The sequence below is a fragment of the Neolamprologus brichardi genome, chromosome 4 (genome assembly GCF_056152115.1).
Source record: "Neolamprologus brichardi isolate AB-2024 chromosome 4, ASM5615211v1, whole genome shotgun sequence".
Lineage (NCBI taxonomy): Eukaryota > Metazoa > Chordata > Actinopteri > Cichliformes > Cichlidae > Neolamprologus > Neolamprologus brichardi.
This window is the reverse complement of record NC_142107.1, coordinates 23,791,616-23,814,303: the sequence shown is the minus strand read 5'-3', so window position 1 is coordinate 23,814,303 and position 22,688 is coordinate 23,791,616. Positions and strand designations below refer to the sequence as shown.

General features: G+C 42.2%; 1 protein-coding gene and 1 long non-coding RNA gene across 2 annotated transcripts in view; one reads left to right on the top strand and one right to left on the bottom strand.

Annotated features, from left to right (window-relative positions):
- The first annotated feature begins 4,083 nt into the window (after positions 1–4,083).
- LOC102782671 (uncharacterized) lies at positions 4,084–22,619 on the top strand. Its single transcript, XR_437320.2, has 4 exons — positions 4,084–4,145; positions 4,280–4,344; positions 5,261–5,321; positions 22,208–22,619. It is a non-coding gene; the product is annotated as an uncharacterized LOC102782671 (long non-coding RNA).
- Positions 7,713–22,688, bottom strand: part of grin2ca (glutamate receptor, ionotropic, N-methyl D-aspartate 2Ca) — an 89,409-nt gene continuing 74,433 nt past the window's right edge. Inside the window, exons 6-13 of the mRNA XM_006801942.2 lie at positions 20,957–21,125; positions 18,566–18,719; positions 17,829–17,954; positions 16,688–16,917; positions 13,220–13,380; positions 12,914–13,101; positions 10,924–11,156; positions 7,713–10,108 (exon numbers count right to left, since the gene is read on the bottom strand). Coding sequence (XP_006802005.2) covers positions 8,486–10,108; positions 10,924–11,156; positions 12,914–13,101; positions 13,220–13,380; positions 16,688–16,917; positions 17,829–17,954; positions 18,566–18,719; positions 20,957–21,125 — 2,884 coding nt within the window. The 3' untranslated portion in view covers positions 7,713–8,485. The remainder of the gene's footprint in view (positions 10,109–10,923; positions 11,157–12,913; positions 13,102–13,219; positions 13,381–16,687; positions 16,918–17,828; positions 17,955–18,565; positions 18,720–20,956; positions 21,126–22,688) is intronic.

The following is a 22,688-nucleotide window of genomic DNA, read 5'->3' as shown; positions in this document are numbered from 1 at the left end:
AAATTCAGAAAGCCCGGTGCACTCTGCAGGGAACTCTAGGAACCACGAATAAACAGAATTTTCTGCTCAAAGATTTTCAGAGGATAAACAGGCCCAGAGCACACAAATTAATTCTCTTTAATTCTTCTCTAATTATGCACAATTAAAGGCTGTGAATTAATCAGTGAGCTTAATCGGCTTGCTGTCTTTGAGCTGAAATGCACCTGATTTAGAAGCTGCTGGAAGATTCTCAGCGAACGGCGACTTTATTGGATTCTGTGGAGAAGCAGTTGACATTTAGCGGCTTCACTCGATGAGAGGTCTGATCTCACCTTTGGGACAGGGATTCATTCTCTGGAAAATGTGCGAGAGGCTTCAGGGAGGGTGGCGGAGTGAGCGTCTGTCTGACTGACGGGGTGTTTGAAAGGTGAGGTTCCAATCGCACGTTTCCGGAAATCCAGGAGGGATGTTGGGAAGGAGGGCAGGTGAGTAGTTGCCTTCTCCAGGAATGAGTTTGTAAGCAGGCTTGGTGAATTTTACCAATAGTGGCCAGGAGATTGCACTGCAGGTGAGTCTAATCAGAGGCGAGAGAACTGGGGACACAAAGAGACAAGGGCTGTATCCCAATTCAGGGTCTGCAGCCTTAAAGGCTGCATTTTAAGGCCGATTACGTCACAGCGACGCGACGAAGGCTGTCCCAATTCGAAGGCTGCTCGAAATGCGGCCCTCAAATGCGTCCTTCATTTCCCTGAATTTTAAGGACGTGGCGGTGTAGACTTTGTGGCCCAACATATCCCAGAATGCATAGCGCGGCGGTGGGTGTGGATAATTTTGCCGAAAAAAACGGCGTAAGAGTAAACTTTAAGTACTGAATATTATGTCACTTATTTATGTGCAAATGTTTAATAACGAAGAACATTAAAACATTCCTGTTGGCCACATGTTGGCAAAGTTATGTGACATTAGTGACGTTTGTACTAACTTGGTTTTAAAGCCTTTACTTTAAAATATACGCCGTTCAATAGCTGAGCTTAATCAGAGAATGATCAAAGCTCATGTAGAAACAAACAAACAAACGAACAAAAGATTTTCTCCTTCATGTCTGTCAAACAAAGCTGTATGAAACGTTTCCAGCTGTTAGTATCATGGTTGCTAGGCAACCTGGGCAGCGCAACGGAGGCTAGACCGTCCCATTTCACAAGCCTCGCACTTCCGGCCTTAGCGGTCTTTGAGTACGCGGCCCTTGAGGATCGTTGAGGCTGCGTACTTTAAGGCTGCAGACCCTGAATTGGGACACAGCCAAAGGTAGTTACCACTGTGAGGAAGCTGATAGACTGTCAAAGACTGGAGGACTGAGCCTTAAAAGTCCCTCTGCTGGGCGAACACAGGAAACCACAGGACCCACACAGAAAAACACCAGACACTCCGATCATGACACCTTTGGTCCTGAAATCCATGTGTGATGTGTATCACCTTTGTAAACGAAGGACTGGAGCCCATTGCCGCTGTCGCAGGATGAATGGCAGGGTAGACCATGGGTGTGATGCCAGTCGTTTGCAGGGCTACTGTCAATTTAGAATTACTCGTTAATCTAACATAAATGAATCTAACATACATTGTCTGGACTGTGGAGTATGGGCAGCAGAGGGCCATACTGATAAGGGTCACACACTGGACAGTTGAAGTGAAACACGGCACACACTGTGCTGAATTATGTCAAAGTCCATGAATAATGTATGTGGATGATTATTTTGGGGACTGAACACCTGAGTTTTTGTTTCAGCACAAATATTTAGTTCATATTTAGTTTTTAGCATAACTCATTTCAAGTCTTTTTCATTTGACGAGCTTGCAGTGAAACTGTTTTTGTCATGTTAACTATATGATTGTATTTATTAATATAATGTATTCTTGTCACTTGTGTAAATGTATCACACTTGACTGCTAATGTGCGTAATCAGTGATGATGATAGTGTTATCTTCCAGGGTGGTAACTCTGAAATAGTTTTCACCATCTTCTGCAGCTCGCGGGTCACGACTGCTACAGCGCACGTGAGTGGATATTCTGGACAAAGCGAATCGCTGGTCATATTTTACGTGCATGTGTAGAATCATTTATCAACTGCACTGCAATCAGCCAGCCCTCACATCAATCCCGCAGGTCTCAGAGAGCGGTGCAGAATACATAAACGCCTCATCGCTGCACCATTATATGGCTGTTTGTCTAGGAGCCGAGATGAAAACACACGAGAGCCCGAGGCATGAGACGCAGAGATATGAATTTTGCATCAATATGGGCCACAGACTGCACTCGTGGCTTTGACTTTTTCTTTCTACGTTTGAGTAAATCAGAGCGATTAGGGCCAGCGGACTCCTTTACAATGTGCTGACATGGCACATATGTTAAATCAAGCACTGTGAGCTGTAATATTTCAAACAGTATCAGAAAGACACTCAGTGGGACATAGTGTAGTGTTCGGCTTTTATGTTTGGCTTTGTGATAAAGCTCGTGTTTGGATAGGATTAAGAACTGAGTGTGGCTTTCAGCCCTGCTCAGCAATTGGTGTAAACACTGAAATAATATCAGGGTGAAAATAAAGTTTGTCTGAAGGCTTTTAACGTGTGTTCGCCAGCAAATTGAACTTCTTTTTTGCAGTATTTTCCTGAAGATTTGGAAAATCTGCAGGCACACGGTGCGGCAGCTCTCCCCGCAGACAGACAGCGCAGGGGCCCATCCAACTTTATTTCAAATTCTAGTGAAAAGTTGGAAAGATTTGCAGTAACTGATGCACAGTATATCTCTGATATGTCCATTTGATGGATGATACATCCTGGAAAACATAAGAACTCTTGGCTGTGAACACTCAGTGTAAACATCGCTTCAATTAAAGTTGAAATAAGCTGATGCAGGATATATGTGATGCTGTCAGCTGGTGCGAAATAAGGTGATTTTTCAAACTGTAATGCTTTTTCAAAAGCGACGCATAAGCAGAAAATGAAATTTAATACACAGCTGATGGCCGGTTCCTCCATCAAAAGGAAATAGAGACATTCCAGAAACATATTTATTTGTGTATTTTGCTCTATGTGTCACATGTAGTAAAACTCAGAAACTCAGAAACTCAGTAAAACTCCAACAAATCAGAATTTAGAACAATTTATTTTTTCAATATAAGAGGTCCGACCCCCCTTTCCCTTTGTGTTCACTTCACTCCATTGGTAATATTCCCATGGATGAATATATTTGTGTCTAACTGGCTTTCGATGAACGGATGACTGGACTTATTATTCATTAAAATAATTTTATGCTTTTATATATTTTATATTATACCAGCTGTATAATATACCTCAGTAACAATCTCATTTTATTGGGTGCTGCGCTTTTATAGATCTGTTTCCAACAAGTTGTGACATAAAAGGAGAAAGAAGAAAAAATATCAAGAATATGCTTAAACCTTATAGTCAAATAAAATTGTTACAAGACATAATAGAAAGCATTAAAACAATTTTTAAAAAAGCAAAACAAGAAGAAAATTATAAAATACTTTATTGTTCAGACTTATAGAGCAAAGGTTAGTTTAGCTACTTGATTCCACTTCCACTTATAAATTAATAATTTTTAGTCTAAATCGACTATGCTGTTCACAGACAACACTGTGTTCTGTAGCAAGAGTAGGGAGCAGGTGGAGGGGAGCCTGGATAGGTGGAGGTATGCACTGGAGAGAAGAGGAATGAAAGTCAGTCGAAGTGAGACAATATGTGTGTGAATGAGAGGAAGACAGGTGGAAAGGTGAACATGCAAGGAGGGCAAGTGGTGAAGGTGGATGAGTTTAAATACCTGTGGTCAACCATCCACAAACACGCCAGTTCGCAAGAGAGGTGAAGAAGAGCGTGCAGACGGGGTGGAGTGGGTGGAGATGAGAGTCAGGGGTGATTTGTGACAGAAGGAAAGCAGCGAGAGTGAAAGGGAAGGTTTATTAGATGGTAATGAGACCTGTGATGGTGCATGGTTTAAACTGGAAAAAGCCAGGAAGCTGAGCTGGAGGTGTTGAGTGAGAAATAAGTGGAGCAGAGAGGCAGGATACACAGGTGTGGTTTGGACATGCGCAGAGGAGGGAGAGTGGACATGATGGGCGTGGCAGAGTGTCGGATAGGGTGAGATGGAGGTAGATGACCCCTAAATGGGTTTATTCACTGCCATATATTCAAGCCCGATTCTATTAACTATTAAATGTTATTTTACTAATAATATATTAAATAATTTTGGATTTTTAACTTAGTTTTCACTGTTTTCTGTCAGTAGGAGCAGCGCCCTCTGCTGGTGTCTCCAGACTTGGACCGCGGTTTCTCCTCCTGTTTGCTTCGGTACGTTCGTCTGTGTTAAACTCTTATAAATCCTTTAAATATGAGATTATTTCTGCTGTTAAACGGAGTGTTGTTTGTAATTTTCATGTGACAGTAGTCCTTCAGCGGTCAGTGTAACTCTGTCGGGCACAGGTGATCTCGGCTAGCATAATTGATTAGCCGAGCTTGCTAACTAACAGTCAGGCTAAATGATTTCTTCCAATAAATAAATAAATAACAGGGAGACCAACGTTTTGTGCTGGTTGACTTGTAAAAGCCTTTATGACATTTGAATTTCACCATTCATTAACCACACGGAGAAGGCATCGTTTAAATATGTTAAAAAATGTTTTTATAAACAAACAGTATTATTAAAGTTCTTCATGTCCTCTTTTTAGGAAGTCAAAAATATGCTCACCCTATAAATAATAAAGAAAGAAGTCCATCCAATAGAAATTTGCTGGGGTTGTATCTGTCACTGAAATAATGAAAGACTGGTCCATAAATACATACAGTAATAATGTATTTGCACTAGTTTAATTTTACTGCCTGTTCTTAGTTTAAAGAGCTTCTAATTGCTCCGCTTTCAAGTCACATATGAAGTCAAATAATATTAATGAAGTTGAGAACATAACAAAAACAAGATGCCAGCTTCCTCTTTTTGTTTTGTTTGTTTTTTTTCATTTGACCTTTTTGCTTTTGTTCTAATACTGCCGTTTTACCTGTTTACAGTATTTTTATTGGATTACTGTTTCTTATACACGATGCCTGCTGCTAATGCATAGTAAGTTCTGAGCTTGAGGACGGAGAAGTGTTATGGACCAGATCTCATGTATTTATTTTCAATTCTGCATTTTTTATTTCTTTTATCATTATTTTTACGTGTTTTCAGGTATGTAACTGTCAGTTTCTTCTTTTTGATTTTCTTTATTTGCAGTTCTTTTACTTCCTGTCTGTGCAGAAGGCTGACAGCTGACACCCAGATGAACATCAGCCAGGTCAGGCCGGCTATCATGTTTACTGTAAATGTCCAGTTGTGTCTTAGTTCCATACTTCTCAGAGTTGTTATTTAATGAAAACGAATGCCTCATAGAAACAAGCACACAGATCAAATCTTAACCTCCTAAGACCCAAACTCTTCCACGGCATTTTTAATTTCTCTTTGATATTTGGGCTGATTGGGACCTGATGAATGTAAAAACAAAGAATTACTAATTGATTTTTTACCTAATTTTTGTTTCTGAGAAAAATGAGAGCCACTTATGAGGATATTTGATTAGAATTTTGATAGAACAGTAGCAGTATAATGTCCTCATAAGTGGATATCAGGCCCTTGTAGAGCAAAATTGAGTATTTTGGTCTGAATAACCCAAAATGTGATGTCCAGATATGTGGACGCCAGGTCCTAGGACACATTCTGATTTCTTTAGCAGAATCACATGGAGAATGTGTAGCATTGAACATGCGACACATTTTGCCTGTCTTCTGTGTTATTTTGCTTCTGGATAAGCCGGTGATGGTTGCATGCTGTAATTTGGCTTTAGGCGTGTAAATATCAGAAATATTCATTGCTCCTTTGAGTATGGGAACCTTCGGCACGATAAATGTTTACTGCCTCAGCTAACAGGTGAGTTTCTGCCGGGACTCTGTTTAATTGCTGTTCTGAAGTGCGCCTGCTGACGCTGCTGGCTGTTTTCGTTGCTCTCTGCAGATCTGCTCCTGGCTGATTGTTCTGGTATCTGTTGGCTGAAGCTTTGAGCGTTCATACTGCTGTGTGCGGTGTTTGTTTTAACTCTTTGTAAACGTTATTCTGCTGGCTGAGCTGCAGTCATTTCCCTGTTTTTTGCTTGGCACGTGCAGTTGGTGCTTTCATGAACAACATGGAGTGTGAACACAGGTTATTTGAGCCATCAGGGTTATTTTTTGTTTTTGTTGTGGCTGTTCGCAGGAAAAGCTACCAGGCCAAATTTCATGACAGTTTGTGGAGATGTTGAGCTTATGATTAAATATTGGTGAATTAACCCATTAAATATTAGCATAGACATCGATCTGTCCTAATCAACCAATGGATTATTTGGATTGACATCTCCGCAGACAAATTCCTACTCTCGGTTTTTAAAAATGTGGTAATATTTACCATCTCAGCTCAAACGCCTCGTTTCCCTCTTACTTACAGTGCTTCAGATTTTTATACTGCCTTTGCTTTTTGTTTTATTTCGAGTGCGGCCTTTCTCTGCGGCTGCAGGGGCAGCTCTCTGTGTTTGCTCTCTTTAGAGATTGGCAGCCAGATACAACAGCAGCACCCTGACTGAGCTGTTTGCACGCGACTGTTGTGTGAATGAGTGTTGATCTTATGGTTTGTTACCCAGACGGATGCTGTTAGCTGTGTGAAGGGATATTCTGTTGTTTGCAACTTTCTCATTTTACATAATTTTACATCTTTTTACATTTTACTGTAGCTGAAACCAAAACGCCATGGTTTTGGTCAGTCTATGCTACAGTCATAGCAAAGAGATGAAGCACTTTTGAAATATGGGGAAAGCCAAAAACTGCTATGCGATTTGCATTTGTCCCAAACCACCAGAATCCCTCACGTTAACTTTTATCGAGTGGAAAAAGTTGGCGTTCATCCTCCAGCTTCACTGTGCTAATGTTATGCTAACATAGCTGTGTTGCTAGCAATCACGTAGCACAACAGTAGTCCAACTTCAGTAACCCTGCAATCGCCACTGCTGTTTAGTTTTCTGTCTTCATTTATGTTGAAAGTGATAGCAGAGCTGTACGTTTTAATTAGTTTCAAAAATCTCAGTCAGAACATGGTATGAAATGTTTAGGTGGAAACTAGCGAGCTAACTTCCTGTTAACTTCTAACTCCGTTAAATTTGGCAAAATTCTGTTTTCATGGATGTTAAACTTAATTGTTACACTCAATAAAGCAGCAACACTGATAATTTTATTAAAGATGAAATAATTTAGACCGTTTTTAACTCTTAGTGTTCGTTTGACTTTGGGACCTGAAGCAGGCGGAGTTTTGGACCCAGATTACTCCGCAAAGCTCCTCACTACAGCAGCCGTAATGCTCTGACAATCCATCAAGCAGTGCGGCTTACCAAAGTTGTACTAAAACATTTTTTTAACAGATTTCTGCAGCCAAAATCGGTTCGAGGTCAGTAAGCACAACCAGAATTCATACATAAGGCACACTCTCGATTTTTGAGAAAATTAAAGGATTTTATAGTGTGGAAAATACGTTATACAGAAGAAAAGAATATATCGTGATATATATATCGTTACTGCACATGCTTCAAATTATATTGCGATATGAATTTTAGGCCATATCGCCCAGCCCTAGTTCCACTATACTGTATTTATTCTTTCTGTATGATTTGATGGACTGTGTGCATAATACAACGCAAGTTTAAATGAGAGAACCACTTTCTTTATATGTCCTTTGAATATGAGAGGACACAGATGAAGAGGACAGAGGATGATCCCAAAAGACCCTTGAGATGGCCTTGTTCTTTATTAAAGGGTAGTGTGACAATGGAAATACATGATGCTTTATATGCTTTTCCCTTTTTAAAATCTCAGTCAAATTACATTAATGACCAGTGGAGCAGGAAGTCTCAGAACAACGGTGCGCCCAAGGTCGTGGACTTAGAAATTTACGGAAGACATGTCAGTGGTTTGATCACAAAATCATATCGATAATTTATCACTCAATCGAAATGGTGGGAAACTGAAGTGAATTTGTAGGAAATGAGAGCAGAAAATCACAAGTTGTAATCAGATCGAGAGGCTACAGTATATTGTCTCCCAGTATTCGTTCACATAGCAACACAGCATTTAAAAATCGTTTAAATAACAATCAACGGGTTAAATTCTTATGTATTAAATACTTTTCAACATTGCCTTTTTTAAAATTTGTATTTCAGTTTGGCTTATAAAGTCCCAGCAGTAACTTGTTTTCGAGTGTCTTCTCCTTTTACATATCACTGCCCAAGATATTATTGCACTGATAATTGAGAGTCAATGCTCTCAAATACACTGTTGGTGTAGAGTTTTATTTTTGCTTTAACCAGAGGCTGAGGGGAGAACCTCCAGGCATTCCTTGAAGGGGCTCAGTCACAGAGCCTAATGGAGGACTGTTAAGGATGGTGGTTCAGACCTCAGACTCCAGGCTTGAAACCCTACCCCAGGGCTTTGGCACATAGGGACTGTTGACTCTTCGCGCAACCAACACCTGCCTCCGGTCTCTAGGCCCAGAGCCTGGGTCTTCCCTCTTTCCTGTGCCATCGTAGGCCCCAAACATATTGTTGTGGTAAACCATCTGCCTGTCACTCATACGAGGCAGCATTGCTGCATTGTCTGGGCAGTGGCTTGTACAGGGAAACAAGTGGCACATGTCCTTGGAACTGTTGTAGAACTGGGACGGTCCCTGAGCCAGTGGCCCCACGTACACTGGTAAGTCTGTGTACGAGTTCAGGTAGGTGGAATAGTGTCTGTGCACCACTGTGGAGGAAGAACGGCGCAGGGCGGCTGCGTTCTGCAGAATGGCTTCCCTGTAAGAGGGCAGCCGGGTGGACTCGGAGTACTTGAGCTTTTGCTTGTAGGGGTAGGAGCCCATGTGGGCTGGGTCCAAGTAGGCTGGCTCAGCAGCCAAAGGGTAGCAGGACAGGTTGTGCCCCAGACTGCCATATAGCTTGTGGGGTTTGGGGTTAGCCACTACCACCCGTGGAAACAGGTCAGGCATGTCTCCTCTGGTCGGGGGAGATGTGGATGTCGAAGGCTTTGTTTCATCTACCTGATGGATCCTGTCATTGCCCCACGTGGCTTTGAGGAATGAGGCGCGGCGGTTCAGTTTGTCCTTTCCGAGGAGTGGTATGTCGTCCATGTCGGGTTCCAGGTAGGACTTCATGCAGGAGTTGCAGCTGGTGCTGCCACTAGGGTAGTGTCCTGCGGTGCAAGGCATGGCAGCTGCATTGGAGGCGTGGTTGCTTAGGAGGTGATTTGCTCTCAGCTCGGCGAGGCAGGTTTGAGGTCCATCGTAATCGCCTCTTACTCTTGGGTCTGCAGCATCAAACACATAGCTATGGGACCTCCTCCTGCGGCTCACACAGTCAGGGGGGTAGCTGAACTTCCTCCTCAGGGGTGCTCTGTGTTCCATGTAGATATCTGGCATCTGGAAGTCCCTGTAAGTTGCAAAAGGAGAGATGGGGTGACGGGCTTGGTTCTCCACATACAGCCTGCTGCTGGGATGGGGGTTTGACGGTCCGGCAGGAGAAGGATCCCTTATGGCGATGTGAGGGCTGCTGAGACTGGAGATGGGCAGAGTCCTCTCTAAGATGTGCTGACTGCTGCGGGCGGGCAGCGTGTACCGGAGTGGGGTGGGTCGAGTTACCACCCGGGGCTTATCCAGGAGGGTTTGGGATGAAGAATCCCCGTAATGAATGGGAAAGGTGGGTGTAATGGCCCTCTGGGGGTACGGAGAATGGTTGTCTGTGATGCTTGAGATGTAGGGCAGGCGTCCGTGAGTCATGTCTGTGGTGGTAATTCTGGGTGGCAGGGCAGCTCGCACATTGTCGCCCCCCCGCCTGCTCCAGTTCTCTATTGTTTTGGTGGCATTATCCAAAGAGTTCTCCACCCTTGCAGAGGACACCATGTCCTTGGCTGTTTTAAGCATCTTTAGCATATTAGCTTGTGTATAGTTAGAAGTGACATCTGGACTCTGTATGCTCCCGTTGTGGTCAGCGGACTCTACCCCATTGAAGCAGCTGTAGATGCCCTGCAGAGAGGTGGAAAGTTAATATTAATATGTGTAAACTTCATTAGATACCAGAATGACCGGCAATTTCATCAACTGAGTGGGATAAAAAAAAGAGATTTTATTGACATGCTGACCTAGTAAAGTGGAAAAAATGACAGGAAACTGTAACTGCAGAAGGAGAGTCGTTATTGTTTTGATGGTTTATGTGCGCATTGCTGTGATTGAAATGTTGTTTGGACACAGCTTCATCTCAGGAATATAAATGAGCGATTTGCTGATCGTGCACTTACCATATTAGTTTTTCCACTTTTATCCAATCAGCTATATTTTACATCCACATTGCATATCTCTTTGGAATCCTTAATCTCATTTTTGACTACACTAGACACACAGATGAAGTTTATTTTTTTTAATGGGGCAATTTAAATTCAGTTTCACCAGCAGCACGACTGCCACTTTATTCCAGTATCTCTGAAGTCCCTTCATTGCTTTAAGCTCACTGTATTTTGCAGTCTTTCTTTTACAGATTGCTACACTTGAACTATTGTGGTTGTTTTACTCACCTGTTGGATTTCCAATGTCTTTTAATGCTCTACTTTGAAGGAGATCTCAAAAAGGGATGCAGCATTTTTTACAATTGTGAATTTTTGTGCCGTTAGTTTGGGTAAACATGAGCACTGAATCTGTTTGGGTGAATTTTCCTTGTTGGGAACTTATTATTATTATTATTATTATTATTATAGATTGTTTTTTAGATTTTACTGACAGCACATGAATGCACTTCTTAAAGCTACGTGGCTGATGAAAGTAACATAAACCACTTGGGTACTTACTCTGCTGATAGCTAGGAGGAAGTCCAAGCGCTCCGATTTGTGGACTGAATGTCGTAGTTTCCAGTAGAGGAGATGTTCCCAAGCAAAAACCAGCAGGCTCAGGCCCATGGCAACAAGCAGCATGTAGAAGACCCCCGCCATATTGTCAATGTCCAGCTTACTGCTCATAACTTCTTTCTTTTCATTACGGCAGATGCCAGTGAGCCAGACGGTCTGCAGCTTTTGTGTGTCACCTGTGAGCGAGGAGCACAGAAAACAGGCTTAAGCTCTATTTGCATAACACTAGCAGTATTTTTAGGGAGTAATAGAACACCCTCCAATCTCTTTTGAACATCATTCACATGGGATAATGAAATTCTTTCAGATAATCAGTACCCCAGATAAAACAGAGTAAAGTAGTTTTTTATTGCAAATTGCAAAATCCTGGGCAGACAGCGGTTGTTTGTCTAAAACAAGGGGTCTCAAACTGCAGCCCCACAGACCAGGTGGGAGCATGGGTAACATTTACCTGGCTGCAAGAAGGAAATGCACCTCTGTAAATTTAATTCATGCAAAGTTTATATTGAACTAAGCAGAAAACAAGACCAAGATAGCATTTCTTTTCAGTTTCAGGGTCACCTTTATTATAGTCTTTTAGGTTTGTGCAGATGCAGACAACAATCTGAGGGGGCAGACTCAGTGCAAGTAAGGCATTACAAGCCTATCATCTGTCTTGCTATGTTATGCGATATCTCCACATGTTACCGACTGCAACTTGTCTTGGTGCACGCATGCATGCACACACAAGTCCTTGCACGCACCTCTGCTTCCTTTGGAATAAATGTGCATGTGTGGAATGGCTGCACTGGTGCATCTCAAAATGAGAGAAAACGCAAGGATGGTTTCATTTTTAAATTAGAGCTTAACAGCTTCTACTACTTTGTTGTTGAAAGACGTATGTATGCAGAGGTCATGGCGGACACTAGAGGAGATTTTTCCCACATATGAAAAAACACTGGAGGACTCAGAACGACCTTAAATAATTAAATAATTAATTAATTACAAAAAAGATCCAGGCAACTGATCAAATGATAACTTTCAACTTGTTCCCACTAATTAAAGCGTCTAAATCATGCTTTTTCATGCTGTATAAATGACTCCCTCCAACTGCTGCAGCTGCAGCATCTCTCGTAATGTTGGATAAGGGAAGTGCTCTCTGGTGTGTGTATTTCTCTGTAGTGCTCTGTTTGTTTTGTTTGATCAGTACAGTATGCATTACAGAGGGTGGAAAGTGCTACCTTAACAAGTGAACTTTAACCCCCAGCCCCTGTATGTCCTGCACTGACGCCATTGGTTATTTGTGATTTATCAGGGGGACGATACGATGATCCAGTGATGGAGACCATCACCCAGCCTTATGGCTGTTATTGCAAAGAAAGCTTTCATATCGCTGGCTCTAGCAAACATGTTAGCAGCGATATCAGTAAAAATAAAGCTACAAATCAAAAGAAACATAAACCACCATCCGGATCATCTGAAAACATTTTTTGGCAACATCAACAGTGTTGGCTCAGTTACTTGTTTGCTTCCTAAACTGCCTCCACAAAAACTGAGATCTTTATGTTTATGACAGCTGTTGTCTTCCTCTTCTTCCCTCTAGAATAAAAATCTTCCTGCCTAAATCGTGCACTGATCTGAGCAGTGATAAGTCTGACAGTCTGCTTTATTATCCAAATGTTTACCTACTGCATGTTCTGCCAAAGGTTATGGGGATTTTTGCCCGAGGCTTTGCAATAATTTGCCTAAGGACCTCATGAATCATGAAAGTTTCTTTATTGCTTTTATGATCTTTCATTCTCTCATTCAGATACATTTTACTGTAATAATATTGTGGCTCTTTTATTACAACAGTATAGGTTTTGCTTTCAATCATTAGAAATTTTTCTTATTCAGCTTTATGGGAATACTGCAAATACAAATATTAAAGCAATCTATTAAATGAAGAATTTACCATCAGCCAGGAACTGGAGCAGGGCCAGGTCGATGGGTCGTTTCCAGCGTGAATCCTTCTGGAGTGCAATGCCATAACCAGTGGTAGCAAACACTTTGCCACTGCCAATTGTCACCAGCTTACAGCCTTCATCTTTGCCAGCCATGTAATTCAACACAGCAGCGTCATAGATAAAAGCATCCAGTTTCCTAGCAGGGTAAAGAAAAGGATTTTTACTCAAATGGCCATCGTGTAATTGTCTGGCTCTTCTTTCAGTCGCACGTCTGCTGCGAGGAGACTTTTTTACGATTCCTGGCAGACACTTACCCTGTTTTGAGGCTGTTAAGGGCATCCTCCACTCCCTTCTGGTTGTATTTGACCATGTGGGCATGCATCTCGGGATAGTTACTCCTTATGTTGCGCTCTGTGCTGCCATTTGGGACGGTACCAAAGCGGAATGGAGGATACTGCTCCTGCGGCTTTTGAAACTGGAAGAAGAATAACAATTTTTAATGACAAAAATAATGTTGATCGAATAAGCGTCTCAGGAGAGACGATGGCATATAGACATAGATTATCCACTCTGATGTTTTATGAGGAAGCACTTCTCATGTGAAAGAGAAATAAGAACAAGGAGGCTCAAGGAAAAACTGAAATGTGATGATTACAATTTAAAAAACAAACAAAAACCTGATCTTTGGATCCAATATTGTCTGTTTTCAGACAAAATAATTCACAGCATGCTGAAGTTTTTTTGTTTTTTTTGTTTTTTCATTGAAGGAAGTCTTTCTAAATTGAATAAAACTAAACAATACAACTAAGCTCCACCATGCTGGTTGGTGGCTTCTGTATTGTGGTGTTTAGCTTCTAGATGTAGCTCCTGTAGGCTGTTTTGTTGGAGCTGATTGTGTCTGATTACAAGCTGCACATCAAGTTACTTTGTATAAAATTTGTGCATCTCAGAAAGACAGAGTGCTCGTGAACAGACTGAGATTAAACACAAATCGTCAGCTGTTAAAATAAAGAAACCGGAGTAGCAGAGTACAGGTTACAGTGTTGGCATTATGAGGAACACCAGTGCAGTCTCCGCCCGTAACGTATCCCATCTTCATATTTAGACATGAAATATCAATATTGTGATAAAATGCACAGAGATTGATATGTAAATAAATGATATTTGTTTGTACAGTTATGCGTTTCATCACCTCGTTGTTCAAAAAACGAAGTTATTAATGAATTTGAACAGTCCCGTTATCTGTTTTTTAATTTTCTCTAGGATTCATAATAATATAATCATTGTGATTTGTTTTTTTCAAATTCTACTATGACTATCTAATTATATTACAGTGAAAATCTGATAATGTGACAGATAATATGAGAAAACAGAGAAATGACATTTGCTGCAGTCTGCATGGCAGTGACACACAGCTAACACTTCTGGAGGAAATCACATCAGCTGCAGCAAAGGCTGCTGACATCAGCACAGGATCAGCGTTATTAATGGTCAGTCGGGGCCCTGTAGTACGAAGCAAGTACAACATACCCAGGATATCATTTCACCTCACTTACTCCAACACTGGCAATCAGGGTAAGCAGCTCAATAAATCAACCCAGGGCTTTCAATCATGTCCTCATGACTGATGTCATTGGCATCATCTGACCACAAATAAGACTCCCCAAAGGAACATGAAACTATATTATCTTAAAAATAAGAGGCTACACTGACTATAAAGACTGAAACCAACACAGCTGCTACAGAAAAACCGCCTGTATGAGTGACTGAAAGTCAGTGTGCAGTAGTGTAGTATCGCCTATCTGAAGCCAAGATGAAAACTATTAATGCTAGTATTAACGCTCTGTCATTAAGGCACCAATTAATTATTTTATTTAATTAGATTTTAGATGTGCGGACGATTTTTAGTTTTCATTTGTTCATCTGCAGAATGATCAACAAAATCCAACCAAGGGTGTCAAACATACGGCCCAGGGGCCAGAATCTGCCCAGCAACGGAAAAGCATTTTGGCCCACTAGAGGTTTTTTCACTAATAAAGACTTCCCACATGGTCATTCTTGGTACACTGAAGTAATTAAGTAATAGAAAAACATTTAAATGACAGAAAAGTTCCCGTCTGCTATAAAAACGTTTGGATCTACAGTAAAAAACAGTGCTAGGCTGTGAGCTAACCGATGTTTTTCTGTAATTTTACACATTTATTTCTTACAGTTTAAGCCCAAAGAGTCGCGCTGATTGATTTCTTTCATTTACTGAAGCAACATTTATTTACCTTGTAGAAAAACTGAGACGTTCTGTTGAAATTGCAAGTGTAGTTGAACTCCTTTACACTGACAGACGGGAGCTTCAGCGGAGTGGGCCGTATGTAGTCCATGTGTTGGACATGCCTGGCTTAGACAGCGTGGAAATTTGATAAGGTCCGCAGGTACAAGTGGATGTCCTGCTTTAGGGTTTTATATTAAGGAGCATAAACAATAAAATTGTTGTGAAATTGTTGCAGCCAACAGAAGAAATATAAAGGACTAAAGCTGCAAATAAGAATCTTTAGACCCTCCTGGCATCCACACAGAGGTCCCAGGGATCTTCCAGGGTGACGCTATTGTCTCAAGAACTGATTGGTCAGTAGGTGCTGATCTGATACCTGTTGATCTTTACAATTCAAGCCATCAGACATGAACTTCTGAACATCTGGCACACTGTCCAAAAGTCAAAAATGAACAAATATACGACACAGTATTCCTGATGTTTATCAGGAGTATCAGACTGGACCTCCCTGAATCCACCTGGATGAAGATTTTGCAGAAAGCCATCAGGATAACGAATATTTTTCACCATCAACTCTGAAGAAAAAGCATGGCATGAACTGTGGTTTTGGAGAATTATTACACCCCAACTTTAAAGGTTAGAGATGCAGTGCCAAAAGAAGTTAGGGGTAGCGACGTGTTACCGACTTCCGACTTGCAAAAAGTTGTTGTGTAAGTGAAGTGCCTTTTCTGGACAAACGAGCTAATCATCTCTCTTAACACTGCAGTGTCTTGAAAGTAGCTGAGCTTGTCTCTATCACTGTCCTCTGATACAAGGTCACGTTCTGTGGTGTCTTCTTGTACCTCATTTACATTTACTTAACCTAAGGGGTTCGGCACAGCTGGACCAACAGCAGTTGAGCGCTCACTTCCCACCATGCTGCCATGCAGAATTCCTTTTAATAATCTATGGGCTCACTGTCAGACTGATTCTGTTTCCTTCGCTGCGTGGCAGAGTTAATGTATGATGAAACTGGAATTGTAAATGACTTTGCTAGAATCGTAATGAGCGGCGGGCTGCTTGGTCTTTTCCTCAAATGCCTCTTTAATCCCTTCAGTTGCCTGCAAGCAAAAAGTCTGCAAATCATTTTTTGTGCTGATGGTTTAACATGGATTTCCTCGTCAATATTCCTATGAAACACATCCCCAGGCCAGACAAATATGCATAAGATAATACCAGAAAAATATAATCGCCGTCTACCCAGAAAATCCACTTGTGTATTATGTTTCACAGGCTTTCCGTTGACATCACCGTCCAAAGAGTCTGGCTATGTAATTCAATTTCCCCACTTACTGTGTGAACCCTTTTGTGTTTTGCAGGGAAAGTGGAAAGTCACAGCTATGACATTGGCATTTCTGGATGTTTACACTTCATAGCTCTGCCACATGTTGTTTGCACTCCTAAAATAGAGCACTTTCCTAAGCTGTACATTAAACACAGCAACACGCTCAGGACGGTCAATGACAGAGGTCTGTACCTTTTTGTCACTCAGTCCGGACACTGTGTCGATGTACTGCTCCTGGATCATAAAGGCTGCCAGGTTGGCTGTGTAGGAAGCCAGGAAGATGACAGCAAAGAAAGCCCAGACCAGGACCATGATCTTGCTAGTGGTGCCCTTTGGATTCTCAACAGGGACAGAGTTATTGAAGACAATTCCCCACAGCAGCCACACAGACTTCCCGATGGTAAAGGTGGGACCTCCGGGATCTAGAAAGGATGAAGTAAAGAGGGAACGATTTAGTACCGGCCAAGATGATGACCCAAGTATCTGTGAAATCTGACACGTTTATTTCTTAATTAATATCTTGACGTGTTTTTTGGTAACATATTAGAGCTAGAGAAAACTTTAGGGATGAACAAACGTAGTAGCCGAAAAATGGTGTCTGCAGAAATGACCCTTGTTTGGCTAACATTTGACATTTATCAATTTTATGCTGGCTGAATATTTAAGTGTGGTTTGATGAAGGCCTGAAATACTTATTGTTCAGTCTTTCACTTCTGATGATAATTGAGTTTTTCCCCTAATGGCTCAATCACAGTAAACTAGAAATAGGAAGGCAACATCCTTGAGAATTGGTAGTTGCCTAGTAGTTGGATTGGTGATTGCACAGGTTGGCTGGTGGGAGGCAACCAGTCTCCAAACAGTTACTGTACAATTTAGATCGACTGCAGTCACTCTGAGATGGACTGGTGAAGATTTGTGGATTATCTCAGTCAGTTTGCGCCATCAGTGATGTGACTCTTTGCAATTTGAGAACACACTGGTTGCAACTGGTATTTGATTAGATAGGTATATACAAAAGTTATACTTATTAACTTTTGTATATACGGCACCGAGAAGTCAATAATCTCTGAAGATTTTCCTACCGGGGCCGAATAACAAATGAGGAGGTCCTACGTGGGGTCATCTAGTGTGTGTCACTAGGGGTTAATGTCATGTAAGGCCCATATTTATAATAATCTGCAGCCTGGTTTTGAGTAAAATTGCACTGTTTTAATAGTTCTTTAGCCCCAATTAGCAGGTATCTGCGTCCTCCTAATGCTTGCATGAAGTTTCTGTTTGGTTAATTGTTCGAGGGCTGAGGCGCTGATGGACTGGACCGGGTTAGGAGACTCACCTTTGGCACTGACCAGGCTGCGGTTGTACCCAACTGGACTACAGTATTCAAAGACAAAGACTGTGATGGCCACAACTGTGAGACACATGACGAACATCATCACCCACACGGCCGGACTGTAGGGTTCTGCAGGGACAGAGAGCACAGCCAATCAAGTACATGTTTGCAGATATATGCAAATATGAGTGTTTTATAGATGTTCAGGTACTTTACGTCTGTAGACCATGAGGTCACACCACAATAAACTGATAAACTGTCAATATTTGCAAAAGACGGTATACTTTATTGATATCATTTGAAGTTCTGTTACTTTACGCTTTTCTTCAGTGAAGCTGTGACTAATAACATTACTACAGTGTGTCGGTTGGTGGTGCTGCCATCTGCCACAGGTCCACTGACTGTGGATCCAAACCTCGCACGACCCCACTTCAAAGAGACTCGAAATATCCCCAGCCGAGCGAAATCATTTTAGCCAGTACAAAAGTAATTATTGCAAACATCAAGAAAATAGGCAGAAAAGTTTCAAAAGGTTTCCTGTGAAACTGCAGCAGCTCCTGACTGAGAAACCAAAACCTTTTAATGTTTTATTTTTGCATTTTAGATAACGATAAAGTGGTTGTGATGCCTCACATATTGCATGTCAGCCTAAAAAAGTCGAGATATGAGATACGTTTTCCGGCCTTTTGCACAGTGATGCTTTGATGTTAGTTAAAATGCTTCTAGGAAACATTCCTCACCTAAAAAAGCAGAAGGAGAGACCGTCCCATTACTCCGAGCCACCATCACGCTGATCCCCGTCTCCACAAACGGCACCGAGAAGTCAATAATCTCTGAGCGCTCTTCATTTATGGTCAGTGAACCGATGGCCATGTCGGCCCGTTTGTAGAACACCTGTGGCAGAAGAAGAGAGTCTCGATTTTATGTTTTTATTTGATTTTTTTTGGGTGGTTGGGGTTGGATGCAGGTACAAACAGCAGATGTTTGTATGATGTGATCATAAATCGAAGTCTTTGTAGCTACATAATACAGGACATCCTCTGCTGATGTTTGAGATAAATCTCATTTATTAGTGAAGTCAACACACTGGGCGTCTGCCCCTGAGGGTGATATACTTCCTGCTTCTTCCAGAGCTCAGCTAGCAGCCAGATGGACGCAGCTCAAAAGCAACTGCCAGTGTTATCCTGCCTTTTTTTCTCCAGTGCATTGTAACACATGATTTGCCATCTAATCCGTCTCTAATCCATCATAATGTATTGGAGCATATAGTATAATACCTATTACATAAAGCTACACTTACCAAATGTGACTGAAGACTGCAGGCTCTGGCTGAAAAACGCTGATGCTATTTTTTCTGACGTTTGAACCACAGCAGTGCAGTTCAAATTCCACTGTGACTTTGCAACCCTCCTTTTCTTTGTTTCTATATAACACCGCTGTTTATCATGCTGATGGAGAGCCGGTAGATTTACAGTCCAGACACTCATGCAAGCCATTAGCTCTCCTGCGGAGGTCGATGCCTCATTGAGCACAATAGCCTTCCTGTTTTTGATAAAAAAGGGTGTGTGTGTGGGGGGGGGGGTCCTACTAATGTATCCTGCAACAACTCAGGAGAAGAGCCGGTCAGAGGAATCTGAATGTACATCATTCACAGGGACACTTGCGCCTCCTTCTTGTGTTGACCCAGTCGACCTTGTCGTACACGTTTACAATCAGAGAACAGACTTTTGTCTTCTTGAGGGTTTTTATTCTTATTTATTGTTGCCTGACACTCAGCATCAAAACAAACAATCCAACTTCTAATTTCACTGTGCTTTCAGTTTCAGACGTTTGTTTCTCAAGCTCTTTATGCCTGCGTTGGTTCACTCCGGGTACTCTGACATCCACAGTCTGAGGACATGCATGTTGGTTAATTGCTAGACGTAGATGCGAATGCGAATTTGAGTGGTTGTCTGTCTCTGTGCCTGTCCTTGCGACAGACTGGTGGCCCCGCCTCTCACCTTGGCTTACTGTGACCCTGAATTGGTTGTGCGGAACAACCTGGTTGGATAATTTCAGTGTTTTTTATGGATGTTGTTGTCACCCTGCCCGGCAGGTGGGCAGCCTGGCCTTTAGGAAGGCTTTTCTACACACCATGGTTGTAATGAGTTCCTGTTACCTTCATATCAAGCAGTCAGGCCTCATCTCATATAACTCCAGTCCTGTGGGATATTTTACTCTCTGTAAACCCTAATGCCGGGCTCACACTGTGCGATTTCCCCCCCCCCCCCCCCCCCCGTCGCGCGATTCAGCTCCTGCTCAAACTGTACGATTGACTCGCAGGGGTTAGAAGTTCGTAGGTCACGATGCAGGTCTCACACTATACGACCCGATGCTCTGATGCGACCTGAGTGCTCACACTGTGCGTCCATAAAATGAAGGTTATAACAGAAACTCTCCCTCTCTGTCTTTCACTCACACACACACGCACACCACCGCCATCAACTTTGCTAAATTGCTAATGAAAAACATGATCAGGCAGCTGTGATTGAGCAGCGATGTAAATCCAACTATTTTCACGGTTGTTGTGGTCGTGATAATTTTGTGAGGCCACATCGAAAAGGCTCGGATGAGCTTTCCAAAGTTCTACAAGTGCCTCCATCGCTTGTGTCCATATCACACGCTGCACTGCCGTGCTGCGACGTCTTTTTCACTGACATTTGTGTTTGCGCGTGCGCAGTGTGAGAAACTGCGGTGACACCCTCACGACGGTCGTGAGGATTTCAAAAAGGTTTGAAATCCTCACGACCAAGCGATTGATGATCGGGAGCTGGTCGTGAGGTGTTAATTGCTTCTCGTTACCCCACGTATACTACACGATGCACGACGCACGATGAAGGCCAAAATCGGGCCGTTTGCCAAAACGGTCGCACGACTCAAAAATCGGCTCAAAATGGGCCAAAAATCGCACAGTGTGAGCCCGGCATTAAGATGGTTTTGTTTAAAAATCCCAGTAGATCACGTTTCAGTTTCTGAAACATTCAGACCTGGATTTTTATGATGTAGATTTTGTTTCTTGTTTTTTTTTTAAAAGAGGAAAAAAAAGATTTTGTATCTTGAAACAAAACTAAACTAGCTGCTTTTGCTCATACCTCTCCGATCATCCCGTTCCAGATTCCTCGAACCAGCTTGCCGTGCTTGCCGTTGGTGACCAGGTAGAGGTCGTAGGAGAACTTAATAGTGCGGGACAGTTTCTTCAGGATGTCTATGCAGAAACCTTTACAGCACAGCTTTGTGTATGGCTCAGTGTGGCCTACGATACTGAAAGGGAACGAGAAAGGAAAAAGAGATCGGAACGCTGGGATACTGAATTTTTTTAACATGTTTTCTTTGAGAAACTGCAGAAAGTTTTCTTCTTCTTCCTGTTTTGTAGACCCAACACATAGTCAGGTCATTTTTACAAATGATTTGAGAAATGAGGAATGATTGACTGGAGTGGGGTGAAGAGGTAATGAACAGCCATCTCTTCATCGTCAAAGCTGCGGTGGATGTCGGAGGGAAATTGTGAGCCACTCTACAGGCGTGCACATGATGCCTTGGTCCCAGCAGATGGATGAACAGCTGGGTGGAACAAAACAATACATACAGACATAATTAATGACACACAAACAATAGCAGACAGGAAACTCATTGGAGGATCATCTGGGCTGGATGATGGCGTTTTTGCCACACACACACAAAGAGTAGCAAATGGGATGCTAAGGATATGGTGATACGTTTAAGGTTTATGGTTGCCTGTGGTTCCATCAGTCAGTCTTTCAAGTTCACCAGTAAAACAAACTGGTTGGAATGAACTGTGCATTAGTTTCTGTTTAAATGCCTTGTGAAAACCCCCGCCACTCTTAAGCTCAGTCACTTCGGTAATGAAGATAAACTTTAATGCGTTTGTCACACAGTGCTGCTCTAACAGCGTAACGACTGCCTCTTTCTGTGTTAGAACAGCATATAAAACGTAGCGTTAAGGCTGGCAGGCGGCCACGTTTCTCGCCAATCATTTCATCTTTTATTATTCAACTACCGCTGCAAAGCTTTTAATGCTGCATTAAAAATGCTATATTGTTCCTTGCAGCCATATCTTCTTGAGACTCATGCATACAACAGTTTGTCCTCTGACCCGGGCTGATTGTCTCTGCTACAGTTTTAATGAAATATGCCGGTGTAGTAGCGAGCACAAACGCAGCTGTCTGGGCCACAAAACAGACACAGCATGCCTTCTTAAATATTCTGCTGATCTTCAGACAGAGCAGGCAGCAGAAGCCCAGTGGACAGTTTCAGGCTTTGCATACTAAGTAAAATGGGCTGACGTAAGGTTTGAAATCAATTCTCCCTCTGCTTATCAGCAGGATTATGAGGAACGTGGCGATGAAAATGCCCTTCAGTTTCACACTAAGAAGATGACAGCAGCGATGTGAGCCGGGGAGAAGGACGGGAACACAAAGTCCTGTCTTGTAAAACACTTTGCTGGGATTTGGAGAAAAATGTGTCAGGGAGTCTGCATTCCTCTCTCCCTCCCTGTGCTGCGAACTTGGATTAGAATGTAAATATGAAGGCTTATTTCTGAGCGATTTTATTTACATAAAGCTATTAATTTAATGACTTTTGATTTTCTCCGTAGTGGTCACTGTCTATCACTCACAGGTAGGTTTTGTCCTGTCCAAGTCCAGCCTCAGAGAAAGTTACTCAGACACAGAAACATTGTGCAGTCTGATCTAGGGCTGCCACAAACAATTATTTTGATAGTCGACTAATCAGAGCATGCATCCATTGGACGTAAAATGTACAGCTTATTGCACCAGCAGCATCTGCTCTTATATAACTATCATT